The sequence below is a fragment of the Podarcis tiliguerta genome (assembly GCF_965153285.1).
Source record: "Podarcis tiliguerta genome assembly, chromosome: 13".
NCBI lineage: Eukaryota > Metazoa > Chordata > Lepidosauria > Squamata > Lacertidae > Podarcis > Podarcis tiliguerta.
Genome location: NC_139546.1, coordinates 17,287,026 through 17,312,546, shown reverse-complemented (window position 1 = coordinate 17,312,546; position 25,521 = coordinate 17,287,026). Strand labels below are relative to the sequence as shown.

General features: G+C 50.4%; 1 protein-coding gene and 1 long non-coding RNA gene across 4 annotated transcripts in view; both read right to left on the bottom strand.

Moving 5' to 3' along the window:
* Positions 1-158: 158 nt before the first annotated feature.
* LOC310661816 lies at positions 159-3,157 on the bottom strand. 2 transcript variants are annotated; one of them, XR_014504127.1, is made up of 2 exons: positions 1,772-3,157; positions 159-857 (listed from the first exon to the last, which is right to left on the bottom strand). It is a non-coding gene; the product is annotated as an uncharacterized lncRNA (long non-coding RNA). The 2 variants fall into 2 exon arrangements; XR_014504128.1 differs by having other exon boundaries at positions 1,782-3,157.
* Positions 3,158-3,769: 612 nt separating this feature from the next.
* The window catches only part of NTF4 (neurotrophin 4), a 43,613-nt gene continuing 21,861 nt past the window's right edge, over positions 3,770-25,521 (bottom strand). The window contains exons 1-3 of one of the 2 annotated variants that reach the window (XM_083408277.1): positions 21,110-24,638; positions 7,700-8,078; positions 3,770-5,576 (exon numbers count right to left, since the gene is read on the bottom strand). In XM_083408277.1, coding sequence (XP_083264403.1) covers positions 4,941-5,555 — 615 coding nt within the window. In that variant the 5' untranslated portion in view covers positions 5,556-5,576; positions 7,700-8,078; positions 21,110-24,638 and the 3' untranslated portion in view covers positions 3,770-4,940. Of the gene's footprint in view, positions 5,577-7,699; positions 8,079-21,109; positions 24,639-25,521 lie in introns of those variants that run through there. The other variant, XM_083408276.1, reaches the window with a different exon arrangement.

The following is a 25,521-nucleotide window of genomic DNA, read 5'->3' as shown; positions in this document are numbered from 1 at the left end:
CAGTGCTACGTTGCTGGGGAAACAAGCCCCTCATGAGATCTAATGCTCTCCAAAGGAGACTCGGGCGTGAATAGGTGTTAAGAAGCCATTTTTCTTAAAGACATGACCGTCTCCCACACGTCTCGATTCCCAATGGAAACATGACTCTGGAATCTGGCTACCGCTTGGCACAGATGGGGGTGGTGGCTCCATTTGTTTATTTGTTTCAAAAGGCAAAGGCGATGTGGGCCCTTATCCCCAAAGACCTGTGGCTAAGGCCTCCTAGGGTCGCCCGCTGCCCCAGCAAAGCCTGTTATGATATCTCCTGCCCGCCATATTCCGCTGCGTCTTGCTGCTGCGGTCGTATTTTGCAGACACACCCTGCGTCTATCCTGACAAAGCGCCAGGCAGCGGTCTTCTTGGAATCCATAGTGAAGGCCTTCACATAGGTCTGGGTCGTCTGGCACTCAGAGATCCAGTAGTTTCGATCCACCCCGCGGCAACCGCCCGCAGTTCCCCTTCTGGGTGTGCACTTGGTCTCGAGGAAGTACTGCCTCAGCCGGCCGTGAGGCGTCTGAAACTCAGAGAGCAGCGTCACATTCCTGCCACGGATGTCCACAGCTGTATGTTTGTCTGCCACCCATGTGCTTGTGCTGTCACACACGGCCAACGTCGCCTCAGCAGCGTCCGACAAGGGTTGGGTGGTCGGCTCGCTTCTAGAAAGCGCAACACGGGGAGACAGGAACTCCTTGTCCCCGACTGGAGGAGCGTGAGTGCCGAGGACGTCAGCGGCGTTGGGAAGCGGGGTGGCATGAGAGACGACGCAAAGCCATGCGGTGACCACAGTAATCAGCATGGCTTCCTCTATGATGGGGAACCTGTGCAGGAAGTGGGGAAAGGCAAGCCTGGGAAAATTTGTCCGCCAATAAAACGTCCCACCCACAACACAGGTTGCCAACACGTGGTCCCCCCCCCCAAAGGCCACATCAACCTCATGGATTTAGGGCAAATCCTAGCTTCCTTGCCCCCCAATAATTTTCGTACTTTCGCAAACTTTGGAGCTCCCCTAAACCTGATACCTTTTTATATATATATATAAAGAATTACATTTATATCTCACTTTTCCATCAAAGAGCTCAAGGTAATGTATACAGTGGTACCTCGGGTTAAGTACTTAATTCGTTCTGGAGGTCTGTTCTTAACCTGAAACTGTTCTTATCCTGAAGCACCACTTTAGCTAATGGGGCCCCCGCTGCTGCTGCACGATTTCTGTTCTCATCCTGAAGCAAAGTTCTTAACCTGAGGTAATATTTTTGGGTTAGCAGAGTCTGTAACCTGAAGTGTATGTAACCTGAGGTACCACTGTACACGGTTCTCTTCCTCTCCATCTTAACCAAGGGTGCCAACTTTGGGGATGGGCAGCCCCCTCAAATATTTTATGGGTGGGGAGGGAGACAAAGATATATTGGCCCCTAGGAACTGGCTCCTGGGCTCTCAACAACCCCGTGAGGTAGGAAAGGCTGAGAGATCACAACTGTCCCAAGGTCACCCAGGGAACTTTATGGCTGAGCAGGGATTTGAAGCCCAGTCTCCGAGGCTCTAATCCAGCACTCCAGCAGTACTTCCTCCTGAATTTCACAAACAGAGGGAATGACAGTGCAGATTTTGTCCATCCCTCCACCTCTTATAAAAGTGATTTTTCCAACCTTTCTGCCAGACCCAGGGCCCAATTGTTAACAACAGCAACCTGCACCGCAGGGAATATTCTTTTTAATTTTGTAAAAATTTTTACCTTTACCTACCGGGATCTGTTCTCTCCTCTACTTCTTGATTCACTCTTCTTTCCTCTCCCTTTCTTGCTCTATCACTCTCTTCCCTTTTTGTTCTGATGACATTTGCAGTGCTGCAGTTGCAGACCACAGTAAGTCAACAGAGCTCTCTCTTTTTTGGCTACAGCAAACAAGAGGTCAAAGTACCCGGATATGGTGTCTTTTAGGACTTTGTCCTTCTGTGGCCAACTAGAATCTGCTGAAGAGAACATTTGGGTAGTTTCATGAATTCCTCAGGGCCAGGGGCCTGAAGTTATTTGGCTGCACTAAACTAGAATCTGACAGAACTTATTAGATATACAGTGGTACCTCAGGTTAAGTACTTAATTCGTTCCGGAGGTCCGTACTTAACCTGAAACTGTTCTTAACCTGAAGCACCACTTTAGCTAATGGGGCCTCCTGCTGCTGCGGCGCCACCAGAGCACAATTTCTGTTCTCATCCTGAAGCGAAGTTCTTAACCTGAAGCACTATTTCTGGGTTAGCAGAGTCTGTAACCTGAAGCGTATGTAACCTGAGGTACCACTGTATACAGTCATCCCTTGGTTTTCGAACAGCTTAGTTCTCGAATGTTTTGGCTCCGGAACACCACAGACCCGGAAGTGACTGTTCCACTTTGCAAACTATTTTTGGAAGCTGTGCGTCCGATGGGGCTTCCGCGGCTTCCGATTGGCTGCAGGAGTTTCCTGCAGCCAATCTGAAGCCACGCTTTGGTTTCCGAACGTTTTGGAAGTCGAACGGACTTCTGGAACGGATTCTGTTCGACTTCCAAGGTACGACTGTATAGAGGCACTTGCCTCTGTCGAATCACTGCTCGGGCATTTCATGGAGATTACAGCTGGGGAGGGCGGCAAGTACTGCAGGCACGCGTGTGGTGCCCACAGTGGCTTCTCTGGTTTGCTAATGTGCCCACAGGTCTAAAACAGTTGGAGACCATTGCCCAAAGGCAGTCCAACTCTTCATAAGGACTTGCAACTCCACAGCAAGCCATCAGGTGGCGCTGAGGGCCAAAGGACACTTTCCCCTTCCAAAGTTCAAAGCCGCAGAAGTGGAGAACTATAGCATGGGTAGGCAACCTAAGGCCCAGGGGCCGGATCCGGCCCAATCGCCTTCTAAATCCGGCCCGCGGACGGTCTGGGAATCAGTGTGTTTTTACATGAGTAAAATGTGTCTTTTTATTCAAAATGCATCTCTGGGTTATTTGTGGGGCCTGCCTGGTGTTTTTACATGAGTAGAATGTGTGCTTTTATTTAAAATGCATCTCTGGGTTCTCTCTGGGGCATAGGAATTTGTTCATTTTTTTTTCTTTCCCCCAAAATATAGTCCTGCCTCCCACAAGGTCTGAGGGACAGTGGACTGGCCCCCTGCTGAAAAAGTTTGCTGACCCCTGAAGGATAGTGTGGATGTGCAAAACACAGCTTGTGGTGATAACACACCACACATTTAAAGGCTCCCCACCTGAAAAGAATACCAGGAACTGTACAGTGGTACCTCAGGTTACATACGCTTCAGGTTACAGACTCTGCTAACCCAGAAATAGTACCTTGGTTTAAGAACTTTGCTTCAGGATGAGAAAAGAAATCACGCGCAGCAGCGGGAGGCCCCATTAGCTAAAGTGGTACCTCAGGTTAAGAACAGTTTCAGGTTGAGAACGGACCTCCAGAACGAATTAAGTACTTAACCCGAGGTACCACTGTACTTGGTTAAGGGTGCTGGGAATTGTAGCCCTGCATGGAGCGAACTACAATTCCCAGGATTCTTTTGGGGCTGTGCAAAAGTGCCTTTAGATGTATGTTGTATATGCAGCCTGAGAGAGGTACTATGGAAGGCTTGGGCTGTCAGGGAGGAGCTGGGTGCCACCCACATTTCTTTCCCATGAGTCTTGCTTTCCGCACGCTCCTTCCCCCCACCCAGGAGCCCGCCCCCCCCCCAGCCAAAAGGAAGACATTCAGGACACAGGAAATCCAAGCAGCAGGCAGACATGTCTTTTTGTTTTTTAATCCTCCCCACCCACCTCCACACACAGACATCACACACACTTTCCTAGAAATCATTCCCCCCCCCCTCCAGAGTAATGAACGCAAATAAGTTAATAATTAAGACGACAGGATCAGGTCAGGCCCAGGCTGTAGCTGGAGGGAAGGGAGGTAATAAATATGAAGAGAGGAAAGAGAATGAGGGAAGGGAGATTCCACAAGGAAACTTACACCTAGCAATCCCCCCCTCCCCCGAAAAAAGTATGTTCCAAAAGAACTCTACGGCTCTCTCAGACGCTTCTCCCAGGCTCCTCAATTAATATATCAGTCGTGATGGACTTCAGATTCAACGGATCTCCCACTCCAATCGGCAGCTGAAAGGGAAAGTGGGGCGCATGCAAAGCGGCAGATTCGGCACCTCCATCGAGGCTGCGTGCGTCTGGTATCCACAAAGCAGCGGTGAGGCCTGGCAGGCGTGGTTGGTGCCCATGTGTGTACAGACAGCACGCCCTAAAACATTCCCTAGGATCCACCTGCCATGCATACGCAGGGAATCTTTGGCAAATGCACCGAGATGGAACAGGTTCCCCCAGGGTAGGCAGTCGAAAAGCCCTGATCTCGCAGACTGCGCTGAGGGAAGGACTCTGGAGTCTGCTGTGCGCCGCAAGGGTGCAATGGCAGCATTGATGTGTGTGTGTGAGAGAGGCAGCCAAAAGCAGGTTGTAGTGACTCTAAAGCAGCACACACAAGACCCCAGTGCCCTGTCACATGTGGTAGGTATGAAGTTTTGACCACCAGGGGCCCCATCATGGCCCCTCCAGTCCACAAGGTCTGCCTGGCTGCATCTCAATAATGCTTAAAGTTTGCTTCTCCACTGTAGAAGCGCAGCAACAACGTCTCTCCCGTCTAGCAAATGGCCACGTTTCCGACGATGAACCTTGTTGACAGGGACTTCGCGGGGCAATAAGCAGAGCCAGACAAGGCAGCCTGAGGCCTGCCAATCAGCCAGGACCGCACACCTTTCTTCTTGTCCAATGGGAACCATGCACATTTCCCTTGGCTGAAGGGCGGCCATCTTGGGCCTAGCGGTCCCATTGCTCCATCTCCATTTCTTCAGTAGCCAAAGCGACAAAGGTAGATTAACAGTCGCCTGCCTCCCTACGTCCGACCAGTACGAGTGAGCAGGGTGCAGACGCACGCGGTGTCGATGCGGATCCAGCGCCAGGTCACGATCTTGTCCGAATCCATGGTGAGGGCCCTCACGTACGACTGCTTGGCCTTGCACTCGGAGATCCAGTGTCGGCGGTCCACACCCCGGCAGCCACTCGCCGTGCCCCCAGCCGGGTTACACTTGGTCTCGAAGAAATATTGCTTCAGCGGGCCGGTTAAGGTCTGGACCTCGGAAAGCACCGTCACGGTTTTGGCGCGGATGTCGACGGCTGTCCGCTTGTTGGTCACCCAAACGTTGACGCTGTCGCACACCGACATTTCTCCCCGGCGGAGGGATCCGTCCAACGACCGCTTGGACCTGAGAGTCCGGTTTGCGGCCTGCGCCGGCTGGGCGCTGGAGTCCTCCATGAGGAAAAGCAAGGGCGGCTCTGCCGGTTTGCTGTTGGAAAGAGTGACGCGCGGAGAAAAGAGGTCCCAGTCCCTCAGGGGGGTCTCGGCCCAGAGGACATCGGTGGCGTTGGACTGGGTACTGGCGCTGGGAAGGGGGGCAGCACGGATGACGCAGAGCAGTGGCGTGACCATGGCATGGAACAGAACAAGCATCACTCTCTGTGCGGCGGGGACCTGGGAAGACAGGGAGAGAAATGAGCCTCCAGAAATGCTGCACGCCTGCCGACAAAGGGCCAGTGACGTAGCGTGGGGGGTGCAGGGGGGGGCCGGCCGCACCGGGCGCAACACCTGGGGGTTAGGGTTAGGGGGCGCAAATCCACAGGTATGGGGGCGCAAATCCACGGTTAGGGGGCGCAAATTACTTGCCTTGCCCCGGGTGCTGACAACCCACGCTACGCCACTGCAAAGGGCTCAAGAAAATGAGACAGATCTATGGATCCCCGTCATTATTTTCACTCTTTTTAATGGATAATTTTATTATGTATCATTTTTTCTCATGTTCTCTTTCTTTAGGTTTCTCCTTTCCTTCTCTTTTCTTCCTTCTGATTTTGTTTTCTTGTAGACTAAGTAGCTGTTTTATCTCAGTAGTATATTATAAAAAAGATACTTTGTAATGGGTATATATTTTTGTATATCTTTGAATAAGTATCTTTTCTTTCTTTCTTTTTTTAAAAAAGATCAGTTTATTACCTATTGCAAGGCACTTAGAGAGATCTTAATACAGTTGTACCTCAGGTTACAGACGCTTCAGGTTGCGTTTTTTCGGGTTACAGATGCGCCGAAACCTGGAAGTACCGGAATGGGTTATTTCCGGGTTTTGAAATCACACTTTGCGCATGCGCAGAAGCACCGAATCGCAAACTGCGTGTGCGCAGACACGGCGCTGCGGATTGCGAACGTGCCTCCCGCATGGATCACATAAATAACCTGAGCATCCACTATACAATCAAGCGGTATAACGATTGTGTTACACAAAAAATAAGTAATAAACCTCTTTAAAAATATTGCCGCAGCAACAGGTAAAAATGACACCAGCAGAGTGAAACAGTACAAACAGGCAGCGAAAATGGCAAATTAAAAATACTGGCAGAATTTGCCTTTAGGTTAGCTCAAAACAGGGTCAGAAGTATTTTGGCACCACAAAGCAACAATTGGACAGGGCACAGAGCTATTTGATGGGGCTTGTGGTACAGCTGCCATATTTCAAACAGTTGCTAAGCTTCTTTTGGCAAAGTTGTTGACCTACTGAATTCAGTAGAATAACAGAAAATCATACAGCTAGATGAGATCCTCAAGGGCTGGGGCGATGCAGGAATTTCAACGTGTGGTCCCCCATCCAATTTGAAACCATAGCAGACCCTGCTTAACTTTGCAAATGTACTTGCAGTGTTATTCCTGCATCACAACAGGACTTCCTTCTGGGCAGACATGGTTAGAAACTGCACTGCCAGAAGCCTATTTGGGCAGCGAGAGACATATACCGTACTTTTCCATGTATAACCCACCCCCATGTTTAAGACACCCCCTATTTTGGGGGACTCAAAATTAAGAAAATGAGGGGATGTTGCCAGTGATTGCCCAATTTTTGAGCTTTTTTTGGAGGGATGGCATAAAGTTGTTAAGCCTTTTTTCAGAGATTGCCGAAAATCGCTCACCCATCTGCCTGACACTGAAAGCCACAAATTGCCCGCCCTATTGCCACAGCGGCAACCAATCAACCCCAGCCTTTGCCGCAACACGCCCAATAGCCGCTGACGATCTCTGGCTCGCAGCAGGAACCAATCCCACGTCCCACCCTATGCACTATCCATGTATAAAAGGTAAAGGGACCCCTGACCGTTGGTCCAGTCGTGGCCAAGTCTGGGGTTGCGGCGCTCATCTCGCTTTATTGGCCGAGGGAGCCGGTGTACAGCTTCCGGGTCATGTGGCCAGCATGACTAAGCCGCTTCTGGCGAACCAGAGCAGCGCACGGAAACGCCGTTTACCTTCCCGCCGGAGTGGTATCTATTTATCTACTTGCACGTTGACATGCTTTCGAACTGCTAGGCTGGCAGGAGCAGGGACCGAGCAACGGGAGCTCACCCCGTCGTGGGGATTTGAACCACCGACCTTCTGATCAGCAAGTCCTAGGCTCTGTGGTTTAACCCACAGCACCACCTGCGTCCCTTATCCATGTATAAGGCGACCCCAATTTTTGGATGTAACTTTTTAAGGAAAAAAACCTCGTCTTATACATGGAAAAGTACGGTAAATTCAATTGATGGTGATGGGAGTAGATGGGGTGACGGGACAGTTACCTGTGGGTTCAATGCTTTCTTCAATCACAGCCAAGCAGATTCCAGGTTTCAATCATGACCTTCCAGGCTGGCGTCCTGCTGTGTTGCTCCCTGATGTAAGCGAGTCTGGGAAGGAGGGGGTCCTTTCGTTTCTGCAGCAGGAGCTGCTTTCTGCTGCCCTGTCCCTTAATGGGTGCTGGCGCTTCCTCGCAGCTCACGTGCCCAGAAGTCTAGGCTCCTTGGGACGTCTGCAGATCTCACGCTGCATCTTTGCTTCTCCACGGGACGAGCAAGAAGAAGGGACCTTTCTCACGGAAGCAAGTGTTTCGTCTCTGTCTCAGAGGACAGGAAGATGCTCTGGGGTGTCATTCACTTGAGGGCTTGATGCTACTCACAGCATCTGGCAGAGGAGACAAAAAAACAAACTCTTCAATGGACAAGATCAGAGTAGGCAACCTAAGGCCCATGGGCCACAAAGAGCCCACGGGGGTTGTTTAACCGGTCTACAAGATGCCCCCAAACTGAGCCGCCGGCTCAGCAAGTCCCCGTGCGCTGTGCTAAACTGGCGCAGCACGGTGCAGGGACTCGCTTCTGCGGCGCCAGAAATCGCGTCTAGCGGTGATATGATAGCCATGTTCAAATATATAAAAGGATGTCACATAGAGGAGGGAGAAAGGTTGTTTTCTGCTGCTCCAGAGAAGCGGACACGGAGCAATGGATCCAAACTACAAGAAAGAAGATTCCACCTAAACATTAGGAAGAACTTCCTGACAGTAAGAGCTGTTTGACAGTGGAATTTGCTGCCAAGGAGTGTGGTGGAGTCTCCTTCTTTGGAGGTCTTGAAGCAGAGGCTTGACAACCATATGTCAGGAGTGCTCTGATGGTGTTTCCTGCTTGGCAGGGGGTTGGACTCGATGGCCCTTGTGGTCTCTTCCAACTCTATGATTCTAGGATTCTATTCTATGATTCTATGAGACGCAAAAGCTGGAAATCGCGTCTATGGAGACGCAAAAGCTGGAAATCGCGGGTGGGCGCGCTCACACACATGTGCAATCTGGCCCACGAAGGGATCTCTGCTTGAGTGAACTGGCCCAGTCAAGGTTACCCTTGCCGACCCCCGGACAAGATTGAGGAGTCCCAGGTTTCCTTGCAAAAATCCTCAGGGGGTTTAGTACCTTCACCTTTGCATAAAATCCCCTCTGTGACATATTCCAACCTTCAGTTGTTTCAGTTGGCTGTGTACACACCATAAACACGAACTCAGGACGATACATGCTAAGAGGAAGGCATGTTTGGCAAATCCTCACCGTGATCAACTCCTGCCCGGAAATTTATGTCCCCACTGCGGAAGGACGTGTGGATCCAGACATGGCCACCACAGTCACTTACGGACTCATTGTTAAAACCATATTCATGGAAGACAATCTAATTCGACTACAAGTGATTGCCAAAGAAGAAGAGGGAGGCACACCATACATTTAACATGCTTTACTTCCCCCCCAAAGAATCCTGCGAACTGTTAGTTTAGTTCCACAGGGACGCAGGTGGCACTGTGGGTTAAACCACAGAGCCTAGGACTTGCCAATCAGAAGGTTGGCAGTTCGAATCCCCACAACGGGGTGAGCTCCCGTTGCTCAGTCCCTGCTCCTGCCAACCTAGCAGTTCGAAAGCATGTCAAAGTGCAAGTAGATAAATAGATACCACTCCGGCAGGAAGGTAAACGGCTTTTCCGTGCGCTGCTCTGGTTCGCCAGAAGTGGCTTAGTCATGCTGGCTACATAACCCGGAAGCTGTACGCCGGCTCCCTCGGCCAATAAAGCGAGATGAGCGCCGCAACCCCAGAGTCGGCCACGACTAACCTAATGGTCAGGGGTCCCTTTACCTTTTAAAGTGAGGTAAGCTCCTAAATTATTGGCTTGTGAGAGCCATGCGGTCTGAAGTGGAGCAAGCAGTTCAGACCTCACACATTGATTATCTAGTCCCTCCCAAGGTGAGCTAAGCCTGGCAAAACAGCTTACTCTATGGCAGACCTTTCCAAACTGTGCGTCATGACACATTAGTGCTCTGGCTGCAGTGTGTAGGTGTGTCATGCAAACACTCCCTGCGCTCCTCCTGGGGCTGGAAAATGGTTAGTTTAACCTCCGGTTTGCTAGTGTCACGAAATGATGCATATCTAAAAAATGTGTCACCAGCATGAAAAGTCTGGAAAACTCTGCTCTATGGTCTTAACCCTTTCATGCATCAAATAGAATTAAGCATGTTTGAGGCTGGTTATCCCAGTTACCTCAGGGAGGGTATGGCTGGCTGACAGGAATACTGAACAGCAGAACTACTAGGAGGTAAGGATACACTGCAACAGGTGCTCAGTGTTTTCGGAGAACCTTGCGATGTCTCTTGCCTTTTTACCAAATCCAGAAGGTTCTGGATCTCTGTCCCATGGCTAAAGCTCACTCGATCTTTCTCCTCCCCAAGAACTCAGGATGGAGACATGGTTCTACATAACACCTGCTCTGGATCCCACCCAGTTTGCAAAGAACATAAGAATGCAAGTGCCCTTCCCAGCCTTTGTTCCTAATCCATCAGCAGCCAACATGGTGCCATGCAGATGTTCTGGACTACAGCTGCCAATCATCCTGTATAATTGGCCATGCTGCCTGAAGCCAAAACATCTGGAGTGCAGCACGTTGGCTACCTCTGCTGTAATCCACATGATAACATCAAGAACAATTTTATTTTTTAATGTTCCAAGGGCGCTGGAAGACACCCAAGAGATCATGCAGGACATACCCCTAATTTATGATGACTTAATTAATTTATATACCACTTATAATTGCCAAAGTGGCTACTCAGCAGTTTACAAGTATAAAACCAATTACGAAAAGAACATAAACGTGCGTAATTGAAAGACACAATAAAACAATCCTGCCAAAACATTAAAATAAACATCCGCAATTAAAATGTGTGAGGAAACCTTTCCATTAAAGCAGTTAAAACAGGAGGTTCGGGTTAGGAGATCAGGGAAATGCTTGTTTAAACAGGTCTGTTGTCAAGAGCTGGCAGGTTGCCAATATCGATGGGGGTCTCTTGTATTTCGGCAGGGAGAGCAACGCACAACGCTGGTGCCAAGAGTGATATATCCTGCCTCTGTGTTACCACAAGCTGATAATCGTCAGACCATTGCCAAACTATCTGGGTTACGTTTGTTGATCATAATCCCCTTACCAGATAATGGAATGGAACACCACAATATGCCAAAGAGTAGAAGGTAAAGAAGGAACACAGGTGGCGCTGTGGTCTAAACCACTGAGCCTCTTGGGCTTGCCAATCAGAAGGTCGGCGGTTCAAATCCCTGTGACGGGGTGAGCTCCTGTTGCTCTGTCCCAGCTCCTACCAACCTAGCAGTTCGAAAGCACACTAGTGCAAGTAGATAAGTAGGTACCACTCTGGCGGGAAAGTAAACGGCGTTTCCGTGCGCTCTGGCACTTGTCACGGTCCTCCGTCAGCCAGTAGCGTTTACCTTTATACTGAGGAAGCAGTGCTCTAGAAACTCAGATATATAAGTGGCTCCTTAAACCAGGGTTACAGTCACCAAAACGGAAGGTCTGGTTGCTATTTTGGGGCAAGATGGCTCTAAAGTCTTATGGACTGACTGACTGATTCTCAGTGAAACATCTGTCTAGTTCAGATGACGACCTTGAGCTAGGTTAAGAGCTTTGAGAACCTAAAGAAGAAAAGCCGCTTGATCCAGGAACAGCCCACATATATATTTGGCTATTATTAATGGCGACTGCTCCTGCTCAGGCTGCACAGAAAAAGCATTTTGGTTCCTGAAATTCATTCTGATCATGCAGATAAAATATAACGGATAGAATTCTACACGATGTGGTGTCAGTGGGTCCTGATCCCAGGCACGCACCTCCAGATGGTAGACGTGTCAGGCACCATCCTGGCACCCAGCCATCTTCACTTGGTCCCAGGTTGTCGATAGGTAAAGGTAAAATGACCCCTGACCATTAGGTCCAGTCAAAGGCGACTCCGACTCTGGGGTTTCGGCGCTCATTTCGCTTTATTGGCCGAGGGAGCCGGCGTACAGCTTCCAGGTCATGTGACCAGCATGACTAAGCCGCTTCTGGAGAACCAGAGCAGCACACGGAAACACCGTTTACCTTCCCGCCGGAGTGGTACCTATTTATCTACTTGCACTTTGACATGCTTTCGAACTGCTAGGTTGGCAGGAGTAGGGATCGAGCAACGGGAGCTCACCCCGTCGTGGGGATTTGAACTGCTGACCTTCTGATCGGCAAGTCCAAGGCTCTGTGGTTTAACCCACAGTGCCACCCGCGTCCCTCAAGTTGTCGATAGCCAGGTGCAAAATGCGCCTGGCGCCTGGCTAATTCCATACACTGGGTAGAAGCTACACCAAAATGTTGCTCTGTACGCTTGCTCTCAAACAGGAGTGTCATCCTTCAAGGTCTGAGCAAATCAACCATACATACTCTCCTTAGGATACTGCTAGAAAGGGCAAGATATGTCCCTGAATTCCTCTTATCGTATTGACCATGCCTGCAGCTCCCAGGCCCTCTTACTAAAGTAACTTTCCTTTCCTCCATCATTCTGCCCGGACACTGAGGTCCAGCGCCGAGGGCCTTCTGGCGGTTCCCTCGCTGCAAGAAGCCAAGTTACAGGGAACCAGGCAGAGGGCCTTCTCGGTAGTGGCACCCTCCCTGTGGAATGCCCTCCCACCAGATGTCAAAGAGAAAAACAACTACCAAACTTTTAGAAGACATCTGAAGGCAGCCCTGTTTAGGGAAACTTTTATGTTTAATAGATTATTGTATTTTAGTGGTTTGTTGGAAGCCACCCAGAGTGGCTGGGGAAACCCAGCCAGATGGGCGGGGTATAAATAATAAATTATTATTATTATTATTTAACCCTAGGGGAAAGTGTTTCCTTTTGCTTCCTTTATTTTTGTGGTGTTCCAAATTTGTTTCTGTACTTCTTCAGACTTGAGGGTTCTCGCACCTTGCTTCTTAGTGGCCCTGTTTTGGGAACAACACCAAGGACTGGGGAAAGGACTCTGTAAGCCAGTGTCCTCTGGCTTAGAGCAGGGCGAGCCTTGGGCTCATGGATTCCCTGGCAGGGGAGTGGTGCCTAGTGGCTAAGCAGACAACAACTGGTAAATCCAATTCCAGGGTCCCCTTCAAAAAGCATGTCTCTTGAACTGAAATTCAAGAGAACTGAAATTCATTTCCACCTCCTGGAATTGAAATGCTGTGATGCTGAGCTGGCCCTGAAGTCTAAGCTCATGCCACAAGCAACCCTCTTCCTCCCAAAGACTGGCTCAGTGGTAGAGCCTCTGCTTTGCATGCAGAAGGTTGCAGGTTCGATCCCAGGCGTCTCTGGTGTAACGATGTGAGAGAAAAAAGTAAAGGGAAACGTAAAGGACCCCTGGATGGTTAAGTCCAGTCAAAGGCGACTATGGGGTTGCAGCGCTCATCTCACTTTCAGGCCGAAGGAACCAGCGTTTGTCCACAGATGGTTTTCCGGGTCATGTGGCCAGCATGACTAAAGCGCTTCTGGCGCAAAGGAACACCGTGATGGAAGCCAGAGTGCATGGAAACGCCAATTACCTTCCCGCCGCAGTGGTACCTATTTATCTACTTGCACTGGCGTGCTTTCAAATTGCTAGGTTGGCAGGAGCTGGGACTGAGCAATGGGAGCTCACCCTGTCGAGGGGATTCGAACTGCTGACCTTCTGATCAACAAGTCCCAGAGGCTCAGTGGTTTAGACCGAGGGAACTGCTGTCTGGAACCCCTGGAGAACTGCAGCCAGACCAATGGTCTGATTCCGTCTTAAGCCACTTCCCGGGTGGAGATAGAGGCTTACGAAACACCTTTTTAACTCAAACGCTCGCCGCCGCCCTACCCCACCCCAGGGGCAGCTGGGAAACATCAGGTGACGCCTGCGAATCCTGCAGCTGCTGCCGGGAGCCAGGGGAATGGGATCCAGATGTAGCAACATCTGGGGAGGACAGCCACGTGGGGGATGGGGTTGGGAGGGTAGCTAATCCCTCTCGCCTTTGAAACTGACACTGATGGAGCTCTAACTCCCCCCCCCCCGCTCTCCCTTTCTTCCCCCCACCCCCACCCCCTGCCATCCTTCAGCAGCCAATCTTGGCTGAGCTGAATCTATATCCCTTTACCTTCCTCACCCCTGCCATTCATCCTGGAGGGGACACAGGAGAATGGGGTGGAGTGGGGGTGGGGAGGGATAGGGACTAGGAGGCGATTGGGGAATAAGCCGTCTCTTTGCCTGTGAAGGACTGGGAGAGATTGCATGGAAGGGGGTTACGGGGATCAGGCTGTGTGAGACACAAACAAGACATACTGCACTGGCATCTCCTGAACTCCCACATCCAGAGAAAGGCATGGGCAGACTAAGGGGAGTCAGAAAGGAATTGGGATGCAGTTAGGGCCCCGTAAAGTGGCCATTAGGACAGATGGGACAATGATGACCCACAATCTCAGCCAGCACCCAACTGACTGGCCTTCTTACATCCTGTCCAGGGGCGGCACCAGCAGCCACCTTCTTCCTCCTCAGCCTTAGTGTTGCCATTATAGAGCTCAGCCTGGATAGCTCAGTTGGTTAGAGCACAGTGTTGATAATGCCAAGCTTGCAGGTTCGATCCCTGTAGGGGAGATCTGCCATATTCCTGCGTTGCAGAGGCTTGAACTAGATCGTGGGTAGGCAAACTAAGGCCCGAGGCTGGATCCGACCCAATCGCCTTCTAAATCTGGCCTGTGGACGGTCCGGGAATCAGCGTGTTTTTACATGAGTAGAATGTGTCCTTTTATTTAAAATGCATCTCTGGGTTATTTGTGGGGCATAGGAATTCGTTCATTCCCCCCCCCCCCCCCAAAAAAAAATATAGTCTGGCCTCCCACAAGGTCTGAGGGACAGTGGACCGGCCCCCTGCTGAAAACGTTTGCTGACCCCTGAACTAGATGATCCTCAGGGTCTCTTCCAACTCTACAATTCTATGATCTATAAACTCAGCAAGGAGGGAGAGGATGGGGGCAAATCTGTGATGGGCTGGCTCGACTCTGGTCCTCCATCTTTTGCACATACACCAAAGGGCTATGGAAACGGGTACAGAGGAGAGCAACCAAAATGATCAAATGTGTGGAAACCAAGCCTTAAGCTTAAGGGAGATGGATATGTTTACCCTAGAAAAGAGGACACTGAGAGGAGGAGACATGATAAGTAAAGGTAAAGGACCCCTGACCATTAGGTTCAGTCATGGCCGACTCTGGGGTTGCGGTGCTCATCTCACTTTATTGACCGAGGGAGCCGGCGTACAGCTTCCGGGTCATGTGGCCAGCATGACTAAGCCGCTTCTGGCGAACCAGAGCAGCGCACGGAAAAGCTGTTTACCTTCCCACCGGAGCGGAACCTATTTATCTACTTGCACTTTGACGTGCTTTCGAACTGCTAGGTTGGCAGGAGCAGGGACTGAGCAACGGGAGCTCACCCCGTCGCGGGGATTCGAACCTCCGACCTTCTGGTTGACAAGTCCTAGGCTCTGTGGTTTAACCCACAGCGCCACCTGCGATCTTCAAATACCTTAAGAGCTGCCACGTGGAAGATGGAGTAAGCTTGTTTTCTGCTGCTCCAGAGTGCAGTACCTCAACCTATGGCTTCAAGTCACGGAGATCAAGATCAGGAAGAACAGCTAAGAGCTGTTCTGACAGTGGAACCTCCCTCGGGAGGTTGTGGACTCTCCTCCCTTGGAGGTTTCTAAGCAGAGGTTGGACGGCTATCTGTCATGGATGCCTTAGCTGAGATTCTTGCATTGCAGGGGGCGGGTTGGGCTAGATGACCCTCGGGTCCCTTCCAACCCTATAATTCTACGATTATAGAACTCCTGCTTTCCCTACCAAGGGGAAGGAGGAAAAGAAGGGGCTACAAGCTCAAGGGTCTCCAGGAACAAACTGGAATCCAAACAGGTTAGGGCAGAGGGCTGGGGGATCGAGCCCCCTTGGAGTGGGGGAGAACGGTGTTGTTTCATGGCTGGGCAGCCTGGGGAAAGGACTCTGGAAGCCAGTGTTCTCTGGCTTAGAGCAGGGCGAGGCTTGGGCTGCTGGCTTCCCTGGCAGGGGAGTGGTGCCTAGTGGCTAAGCAAACAACTCTGAAGAGAGTTAAGCCCGACCCTTGGGCTATTGGCAGAAGCATCTATCTATTCTCTCCCCCACAGTGCCCAGTGCCCGTGACCTCTCCCCCTCCCGCGCGGAAGAGGGGGGCGGGTTGTGGGTGCTGCTGCTGTGCGAAGCTGCAGGCAGTCAGCGCAGGGGAACCAGCCCCTGCTCCGAGGAGGTATGCGTAGCTTAGCACCGGGCAGGCTGCGACCTGCCACCTCGCAGCGCGAGCACCGAGCAGCAAGCAGGAAGCTGCGGCTTTGTGGAGGATGCCCAGAGTTCTGGCCCGCAGCTCCCGCAGAGGGGGCTCCCAGTGTCCCATTCGTTATTTCCTCTCCCTCGGTGGGGCGTCTCGGCCTTCTTTTGCCAACACCCAAAGGCAGTAGCAGATCAGCAAGGCAGCGAGGCAGCCCCAAGCTCTCTGTACAAGACAATCCAGTTCCCGCAGCTTGGATTTCCGCAGCAATTGCTCGGTTTTTGGTTTGTTTGCACAATGTCTTTCCCCTTTCTATTTCTAAAATCGAAGCTTCGTCCCCACCTCTGTCACACATCCATGTAGGCTTGCGGAGAAGGAGGAAAGGGGGTGAACAATGAGAAGCGGGTTGTATAGGACCTGCCAGTACCGTATTTTTCACTCTATAAGACGCACCAGACCGTAAGATGCACCTAGTTTTTGGAGGAGGAAAGCAAGAAAAAAAAATATTCTGAATCTCAGAAGCCAGAACAGCAAGAGGGATCGCTGCGCAGCGAAAGCAGCGATCCCTCTTGCTGTTCTGGCTTCTGGGATAGCTGCGCAGCCTGCATTCGCTCCATAAGACGCACACACATTTTCCCCTACTTTTTAGGAGGGAAAAAGTGAGTCTTATAGAGCAAAAAATACGGTCGTACTCCAGGGGGAGACAAGCAGCAGCATGCAAAGTGCTGAAGCCCTCCTGTATGACTTACTGCCCACAACCCAAGCCCTGACTCTGCCGCCTGTGCATGAGGACTAGAAACTTGCATTTGCTAAAGTGAACGCCAGGATTCTGAGGCCTGTGTGGATCCTTGGCGCAGGCACCCTAAGACCTGGTGAAATGCAGACTGCCCGGATTTCAACGTTGTTTAAATTAACCCTTTTAACCTAGGAGGTCCAGAATTCTCCCCATCCCCACAAACCTCCGCACCGAAGCCACCTTTCCGCCCCATCTCCCCTCCAGGAGATTTTACAGCCTTGCCTAGTTGGCAGCTCTGAGCCATAAAGCGCCCGGGAGTGCGAAAACATCGCAGCACCTGCCCCCATTCCTCTCTCCTACTGAAGGCGTTAGCAACACTTGGATGCCTCGCCCTGTCAATCAAGCAGCTCTGAATTCACCCTGAAGTGAAAGCAGATGCCTTGGTGCGGTTGCTGCCCCAGGAAACCAAGTCTTGAAGCTGGAGGGAACCGGCGTGCTTCAGAACCTGAGGGTGCTCTTGGGACAAAAGGCCGCGGAGAGGAAGGCCTTTCAGCCTTTGGATCGCGTGACTAAAGAATCTCCCAGAGACTTGGGCTAAGAGGAGATCCGATTTGTTCCAGAGAACCCGGGCGTCCTGACATCTTTTTGACCCTCGAAAAGAATTCAGATAGCTTCTACCTACTAAGCCAGCGACTGTGGAGAACCATTTTCCCTCTGGAGGGTTGCTTTTGTGTGTGTAGCAGGTAAGCGACTACTAGGTGAAGCCCAGGCTGGTGACGGGTGGAGCCACAGCTGATGATGAGCACAGACAAAAGTGTTCTGGATTAACTAATCCACAATAAAAACAGCTCAGCTACTCTTCTGGAAAGCCAGTGAAAGTAATTCCTTTCTTCACTTTGATCTGCAACATACACAAACATAGATATATGGCAGAAACCTACTAATCCGTTGTCAGACAGCTGGGGTGGAGAGCTTCTTTTCCCCAAGCCATACAACAAGGGTTTTGTGTGTGTGGTTGTTGCTTTTTATTGTCTTGTTTTATCACATAAAATACTGCCTCTTCCAAATGTTCCCAGAGGAGGGAACAGGAAGGAAGGAATTCGGAGAGAAGAATGGGGGCTGCAGGTTGCCTGGCTGGGCTTTAAGGAGGGCTTCCCCCCCCCCAGCTGGAACTCGCTGGAACTCAGTGTTGGCACAACAAGGGAGGCATTCATGATGAGTTCGGTCACCTCTTTTTCTACAAAATAGAGCTGGCTTTAAGCTATGAGGTTGGTCATCCAGGAACCTAAGCCACTAGGCTGGGTAATTCACAGGTGCCAGCTCTTAGGAGCTGAGCTCCCTTCAGCCCCCCCAAAAAATATTTAAGGGGCAAGCCCCCCCCCCAAGTTGATGGGCATTGCCATTCAAATGCTGTGTGCACCCCACGTCTTGTGATCGATTGTGTGGGGCTCCCAATATTTTATTCAAGTTGGCATCCTTGCTACTGTGATCACTCAGAGCAAATTAACCCACAAGCCATTGGGGCTGTGTAGACTTTAACGGGGAAGTGGGTGGCACTGTGGTCTAAACCACAGAGCCTAAGGCTTGCTGATCTGAAGGTTGGCGGTTCGAATCCCCACGACGGGGTGAGCTCCCGTTGCTCGGTCCCAGCTCCTGCCAACCTAGCAATTTGAAAGCATGTCAAAGTGCAAGTAGATAAATAGGTACCACTCCGGCAGGAAGGTAAATGGAGTTTTCGTGTGCTGCTCTGGTTTGCCAGAAGCGGCTTAGTCATGCTGGCCACATGACCCAGAAGCTGTATGGCAGCTCCCTCGGCCAGTAAAGCGAGATGAGCGCCGCAACCCCAGAGTCGTCCGCGACTGGACCTAACGGTCAGGGGTCCCTTTACCTAGACTTTTAACAGCTGAAAGCACAACTCGATTGCTTGCTTCCCCCTCCATTTCTATCAAAGCTGCTTTGATGGGAAAACACATCAAAAGGCAGTATTTCGTAAGAAACTGCAGGACAGAAACCGGATAGATACAGAGCGTGGCTAACACCACGTGTACTATTAGAATTGCCACATTTCCCCAGACATTTCAGCATTTTCCACCCGGACACCGTTTCCGACTGCCATATTCCGGCTATGTCCAGGAAATTCCAGAAGTATTGGCAGCCCTGTGTACTACGCTTCCCAAACCAGTGGTGGGAGGGCATTGGATGCCGGGTAAACAGGACTGCGTACACAGCCTGGTTCTCAGCTGACGTATCAGGATCCAGTCTTCCATCCCAGCTTGACCTAAACTAGATTGCAACAGCAGCATTGTCCCCTAACAAAGATACGGTAAAACAAGAACAATAACAAGAAGAATGCATGTTTGGGCTAAATGTGGTGCTGGGGCCTGACATACTGAAGACTAGGCCTTAGTCAGAAAAGAATCATAACGAGTCATAATACTCAGTTCCCACACTGTTGGGACCTACTCCTGGGGACCCCTTTGAGGATAAGGTAATTTTCAGACTATTATTATTATTATTATTATTATTATTATTTGAATTTATATACTGCCCTATACCCAGGGGTCTCAGGGAGCTTCACAAAATAAAATCAAGATATAAACTACAAGATACATAATAAAAATAAAAACAACAACCCAATAGCACCCCCCCCACACACACAAAAAAACCACATTTTAAAACTGCATGGGATGCAAATCAGATCAACCAAATGTCTGGTTAAAAAGGAACGTTTTTGCCTGGCGCCTAAAGGTGTATAATGAAGGTGCCAGATGAGCTTCCCTGGGGAGAGAATTCCATGTGTTTATTCCCTATGAGCATCTATTTTCCCAGACAACTCGCTGATTCTACTGGCTATTACGATATACAAGAAAATGAGTCTACAAAGCTACAAGTCCTCCTGTGCATCTCTGCATGGGAGAGATGTGCAAACTCTTGTACGACATCTGCTCTAACTCCTGTCCTATTCACAAAAGCTTAGGTCTTGCCTGTGTAACTCTGGGGAACAGGATGGAGGGTAGAGGAAACTTTAGGCTCGAAGGCACAAGATGCAGCCACCTTGCTGAAGCTCAGCAGGGCCAGGCCAGGTCAGTACCTGGATGGGAGACTGCCTGAGAATGCCTGGGGTGGAAGAGTAATGCAAAATAACCAAGCCGGCACCTGTAATTCTTGCCTCTGGTCCAAGACTAAATCTTAGTTAAATGGAATAAGAAACCACTACCTTGCTGAAGCTAAGCAGGTCTGGGTCTGGTCTGTGCCAGGATGGGAGACAGCCCGGGACCTACATGCATGTCTTGGGATCTGTGACGGGAGAATTGTTAGAAAATAACCAAGCAGTGCAATGATATCTGGAGATTGAGGAGCTGACTGGTATGTTCTTCCTCATTTCTCTTGCCCACCTTGCTCAAGAGCAGCAGTCAAACAGTATTTGATTGCGCCAGGAGCCCGCCTCATCCCAGGTAAGCCCTGGACGGAGATTGCTGAGATCCGAACACGCTGGCTTTTAACCCCTCTCCCAGGGCTAGCAATCTGGGTGGTTCCTTCCTAGTGGGATTTGTGCTTTTCAAAGGCCAATATTCTAATCCACCTTTCCTGGGTTCTGCGACTCTGGGAGAAAAGGGGCGAGTTTGTGTGTGTTTGTGTAAGGGGGTGACCCTGGCTTCCCTGTGCGTTGCATCACCCACTTTTCCAGGGAACCCAGGCGTCCTGCTTTCCATCACCAGCAGGTAATCCAAACCAGGCGGGTGAAGGGGCGAACATGCAAGGGATATTTCCGCCTTTCCGTTCGTTCGTCTTCTCTCCAGCTGGTTTCCATCTAGCCCAACTCGTAGGCAAATATGTGAGCATGTGTGTGTGTGTGTGTCTGTAAGGTGGCATATTTCCCTTGACCATGAACTTGTCCTCCCCTCCCCCTTTACCTGGGTGGGATGGACAGGCAGCAAAGTGGGGGCCACAAAGCCCTGAAGGGCTTCAGAGGTGCCCGGACTCCTGGGTTCTTTCTGAGGGGAGTGAGGTCTAAATGTTGGGTGGGTTGTGTGTGTGAGAGAGGGGGAGAGTTAAGGCAATCCTGGATGCCTGGGTCCTCTGGAGTAACAGTCCATTTAGCTAGCATGCTGGAATCCCGGACGCCTGGGTCCTAGGCAGAAAGGTGCGTGCGTGTTGTGCTGGGAGGGGGGGGGGCTGGAATCTCGGGCGCCTGGGTTCTTTGAGAGGGAATGGGATCTTGAAGCTGGATTCCCCCAGTTTAGGAAGCTGGCTTCCTTACCAGTAACCAAGGCTAGCTCTCTCTTGCCCATTTGCCTCCTTACCTTTACGGCGCCCTCGCTGCGCCCCGGGCCATCGTCCTCCTGCCCCTTGGCATCGGGGGGTGAGGGGGGCACCCCTCCTCCTCCTCTCCCAGCCAGACGGGCGCCTTCAGGTTTCCACACGCCCAAGGGGAGCCGCTGACCGTCGGGATCCCATTCCCCGCTTTGCTGTTCAAGCGAGCGCAAAGGCTGCTGGAGACGACTTGGAGATTGGAAGGGGGGGGGTGGAGAGAGGGAGAGGGAGGCTCCTCCGCTCCCCCAAATGGGGGGAGAAGGGGACGGGACGGCGCGGAGAGCAGGGAAAGACCCAGGTGGAGGAGGACCGGAGGAACTGGTTTGGAGGTGCCGGAGAAGGAAGGAAGGAAGGAAAGAAAGAATGAAAGAAAGAAAAGTGAAGATCGGCAGAAGGAGGGAGCGGGGTGTTGGAATCTAGACGGAGGGGAGACCGTCGAGGCTGCGCTGCGCTCTTCTTCCCGCTTCTGGAGGCTTCCCTCCTCCCTGCAGCTTGCCCGGTCTTGCCCTCCCCGACGCCCGCCTCTCCCGCCGCGCCGCGCTCGCTCTCCGAAAGGGCCCGCCAGGCGCCCGTCGAGGCGCAGACGTGACCTGGCCCCGCGCATGCCCGCCTTCTGAGACGGCGTCTTTCACCGCGGACTAGTCTCCCGCCCAGAGGGTTTCCTCGAACTCCCGGCGCCAGGGCTGGGGGGGGGGGGGGGAGGAAGTCCGAGAAGAGACCCCCACCCCCTCGGGGTCCCCGTCGAGGCATCTAAGCTAATGTCCTCCTTCATCTTTCGTCGCCACGTCGGGGCTCGGCTTTCCGAGAGAGAGCCCGTGAAATCTACAAGAGGAGGAGGGCGAAGGAAGGAGAGGAAAAAAAAAAAACCAGCCTGGGAGAGCGCCGTCGGTTAGAGCACCATGGTGCTGAAAAGGCCAAGGTTGCAGGTTCGATCCCCACGTGGGACCGCTACAATTCTGTGGTCCAGAAGACGAGCTGAGCCAGCAACAGCCTCGACGACCAGAAAGGGCATTTCCCACAGTGACACCCAAACCCCAGTTTGGGAATGCCAGCACGGTGTTGATAGCAGTTAAGGTTTCGGATTTGGAGCCTGAGGACCGAGGTTCGAATCCCTGCTCAGCCATGGGTTTGGGCCGGCCGCTTGCTCTCACCCTGACCTACCTCACAGGGTTGTTGTGAGGATGATATGAGGAGGAGGAGAACGACGTATGCCACCTCAAGCTTCTTTTGGGGGTGCAAATGTAAATGAATACAGTGAAGCCTGTAATGCTGGTCATTTGCGCCCCCCCCCCCCGGGACGGCTGTGGGCGGGATTCCTGCATTGCAGGGGGTTGGACTAGATGACCCTCGGGGTCCCTTCCAACTCTACAATTCTATGAATCAATGATTCCATGGCTTCGAATATAATGTGCAACCTAGGCAGCGGCTGCTTCCTCGCAACCAAATCTAAGAAAGGAAGGATAAGGAATACGAACTGGTTTATTATGGTGTGGGCTTTTGTGGGCCAGAAATGACTTCATCAGATGTGTGGAGCAATATGTACTCAGTTAGGAAACAGAGTTTGTGCCCATGTGCCCCTGAAATGTACAGGGCACAATCGGTGCCAGTTCTGTGTAAAGCTTACATGTTCTGTTCGTACCTTGTATACATTCAGGTTTCGCATTAGAACTGACGCAGCCTGTGCCTTGTGCATTTCAGGGCCATTTGACCTCCACAGTTGACAGTGTTTGCCTCTGTACCCAAATGTGCGCAGCACATAGCTAGGGACACACTTTATGCCAGGCCTGCGTAACCTGTGGCTTTCCAGGTTTTGCCGGACGGCAGCTGCCATCATCTCCGATCATAGGCCATGCTGGCTAGATCTGGGAGTTTGCAGGAGTTTGGCCACAAGTTCCTGCACCCTCATGCTTAATGCATCTGAGGCAGAATGGCCGGCCCTACCGTTGGGGTGAGACAGCCGCCTCAGGCAGCTAGCTGATTTTGGGTGCCTATGAAAGGGCGGCAAATAGTTATTTACAGTGCAATCCTAGGCAGAAACAAGTGTCGCTGAGTTCAATTAGACTTACTTCCAGATGAGTGTGTATAGGTTTGCAGCCTGAATTTATTATTGTTGCATTTGTACTCCCAGGGAGAGGTGTGGTTTTCTGCCACAGGGGGTCAACATAACTTGGCCACCCAGGGGTATTATGCAATATTGCTAGGGGACAGTGCAGTGGGGAGGGCAAAATTGGGCAGAGAGATTGCCGCCCTGCCAAGTGCAGCAAAATGTCTCTGATCAGTCCTGTTAGAAGGGGCTGTGGTTCTTGAAATTTTATGTCCTGTTCTAGCGCTCTCCATTCCTCATTTTTCCAATCTGAAATTCAGTTCTTTACATTTTGCAGCAGTTACCCCTCCCCAAAAGTTTTCATGCCACTCTCTTTTCATAAACACATTTCCGTATGCCGTCGTCATTCAATATATTCATTTCCACGCACACTTTCCTCTCCAGCATATTCATTTTTGTGAACTTTGGCTGGTCGGAGAACTGCCTCACAAATTGCCGACGAGTGCAAATTTTTGAAGGATGGTGGTGTTTCGGTCTTCAAATTATTTCAGAAAGTGTGAATTGGATCGATTCGGCTTCAAATACAGATGGAATCGAATTTGTCCTCCATTCCTTTGTAGGGAGTAAGGCTGCAATCCTAAACCCACAGAGCTTGGAAGCAAATCCCACTGGATTCAATAGGTACTTCTTCGTAGGCATGGCTAGGATTGTGCAGCATACTTATGTCATCAGATAATAAAGATAACAATATATGAGCGTACCAGAGCAAATTCTAAGCATGTTTTAATCCGAAGCTTTGCTGTGTTCAATGAGATTTTACTCCTGCAATAAGGGTGTTTAGGCTTGTAGCCTATATCTATTAGTCTTAAGTGCCAGAAGACTGTGCGTTTGATGTAACAACTCAAACATGGCTACCCCTCTGGAATTTGAGACCTAAAGAAGTTTCTCAGCTTCTGTAATGTGATTGTAAAATTTACACATGCTGCCATGTGCATTTGATTTGAACATTGGCTTTCTTTTCTCACTTCCATTAAAAACATTCAAGGTAGTGAAAAAGCAGTCACACAGAAGGGATGGGAACTGGGGGCCGTGGCCTCGCAGCAAATCAGGTGACGGCAAAGTGATTTTTCAAGTGATCATCCCAGGGCTGGCCCTATCATCGGACAGAGTGAGGCCGTTGCCTCAGGCGGCTGATTTGGAGTATCACAAAAAAGACATCATGAACGTATTCTTTTTTTCTTTCCTTTTTTCCCCGTAAAGGGCATTTAATTTGTTCTGATTGTCCCTGGTGGGACTTTGTTCTACCTTAGGCAGCCAAAATCTCTGGATCGTTCGTAAAATATGTCACACTTTTAATCATCCCCATCACACTTTGCTCACATTTTAACCAATGTGCTATCCTGCCTGGGTCATAACTGCATGATTTATGCCCTTGCTGTGGAACCATCTGCAAAGAGCCATCTTCAGTCATTATAGCCTGACTTGCAATTGTTGACACCTGCATCTTCACCTCCTCCCACCCACAGCATTGCAATTCATTCATTCATTCATTCATGGTAATGCCCCACCTTTTCTCCCAAGAGTTCAAGTTTCTACTCCTCCCCCTGCCACATGTTATTCTCACAACAGCCCCGTGCAGTAGACTTGACAGATAATTATTGACCCGGTTATTTTCATGTCTGAGTGGGTTTCCCCTGCCCTAACCACTATACCACACTGTCTCTCAACTTAAAACCCCCTCCTCTTTGATTTACAACTTCTTGGAAGTCACCCAGAGCTGCCACTCTCATTTCTAGCTCTGCTAGTCACCTAGCAAAATTGTGATAGAGGCACAATTTGATAACAGGACTTTTTTTATATAATATTTTATTAGGGTTTTCACAAAAATAACAGAAAAAGTACAAAAAAATACAAAGAAGATACAAAAAATAAAAAGCAATTAAGAACAAATCAGTCTTTCAAAACATATCTTACATTTGCTTGTTTCTCGGACCTCCCCACACCTCCCCTCTTTGTATTCCAAGTCAGTTCATTTATTCAGCAAATCCTTTCCCTCTTTACCTTTATCTTAATCTTAATATATTATATCTTTAACTTTCCACCTGTTAACATTCCATTTTTACACATTCTTACCTAACCTTATTGCTAAAAACCCCTTAACCTCAATCCAACATCATTCTAACATTCATTAATTTTGTAGTATTTCTGTAGATAATCTTTAAATTTCTTCCAATCTTCTTCCACCAGCTCTTCTCCCTGGTCTCGGATTCTGCCAGTCATTTCAGCTAGTTCCATATAGTCCATCACTTTCATCTGCCATTCTTCCAGAGTGGGTAGTTCTTGTGTCTTCCAATACTT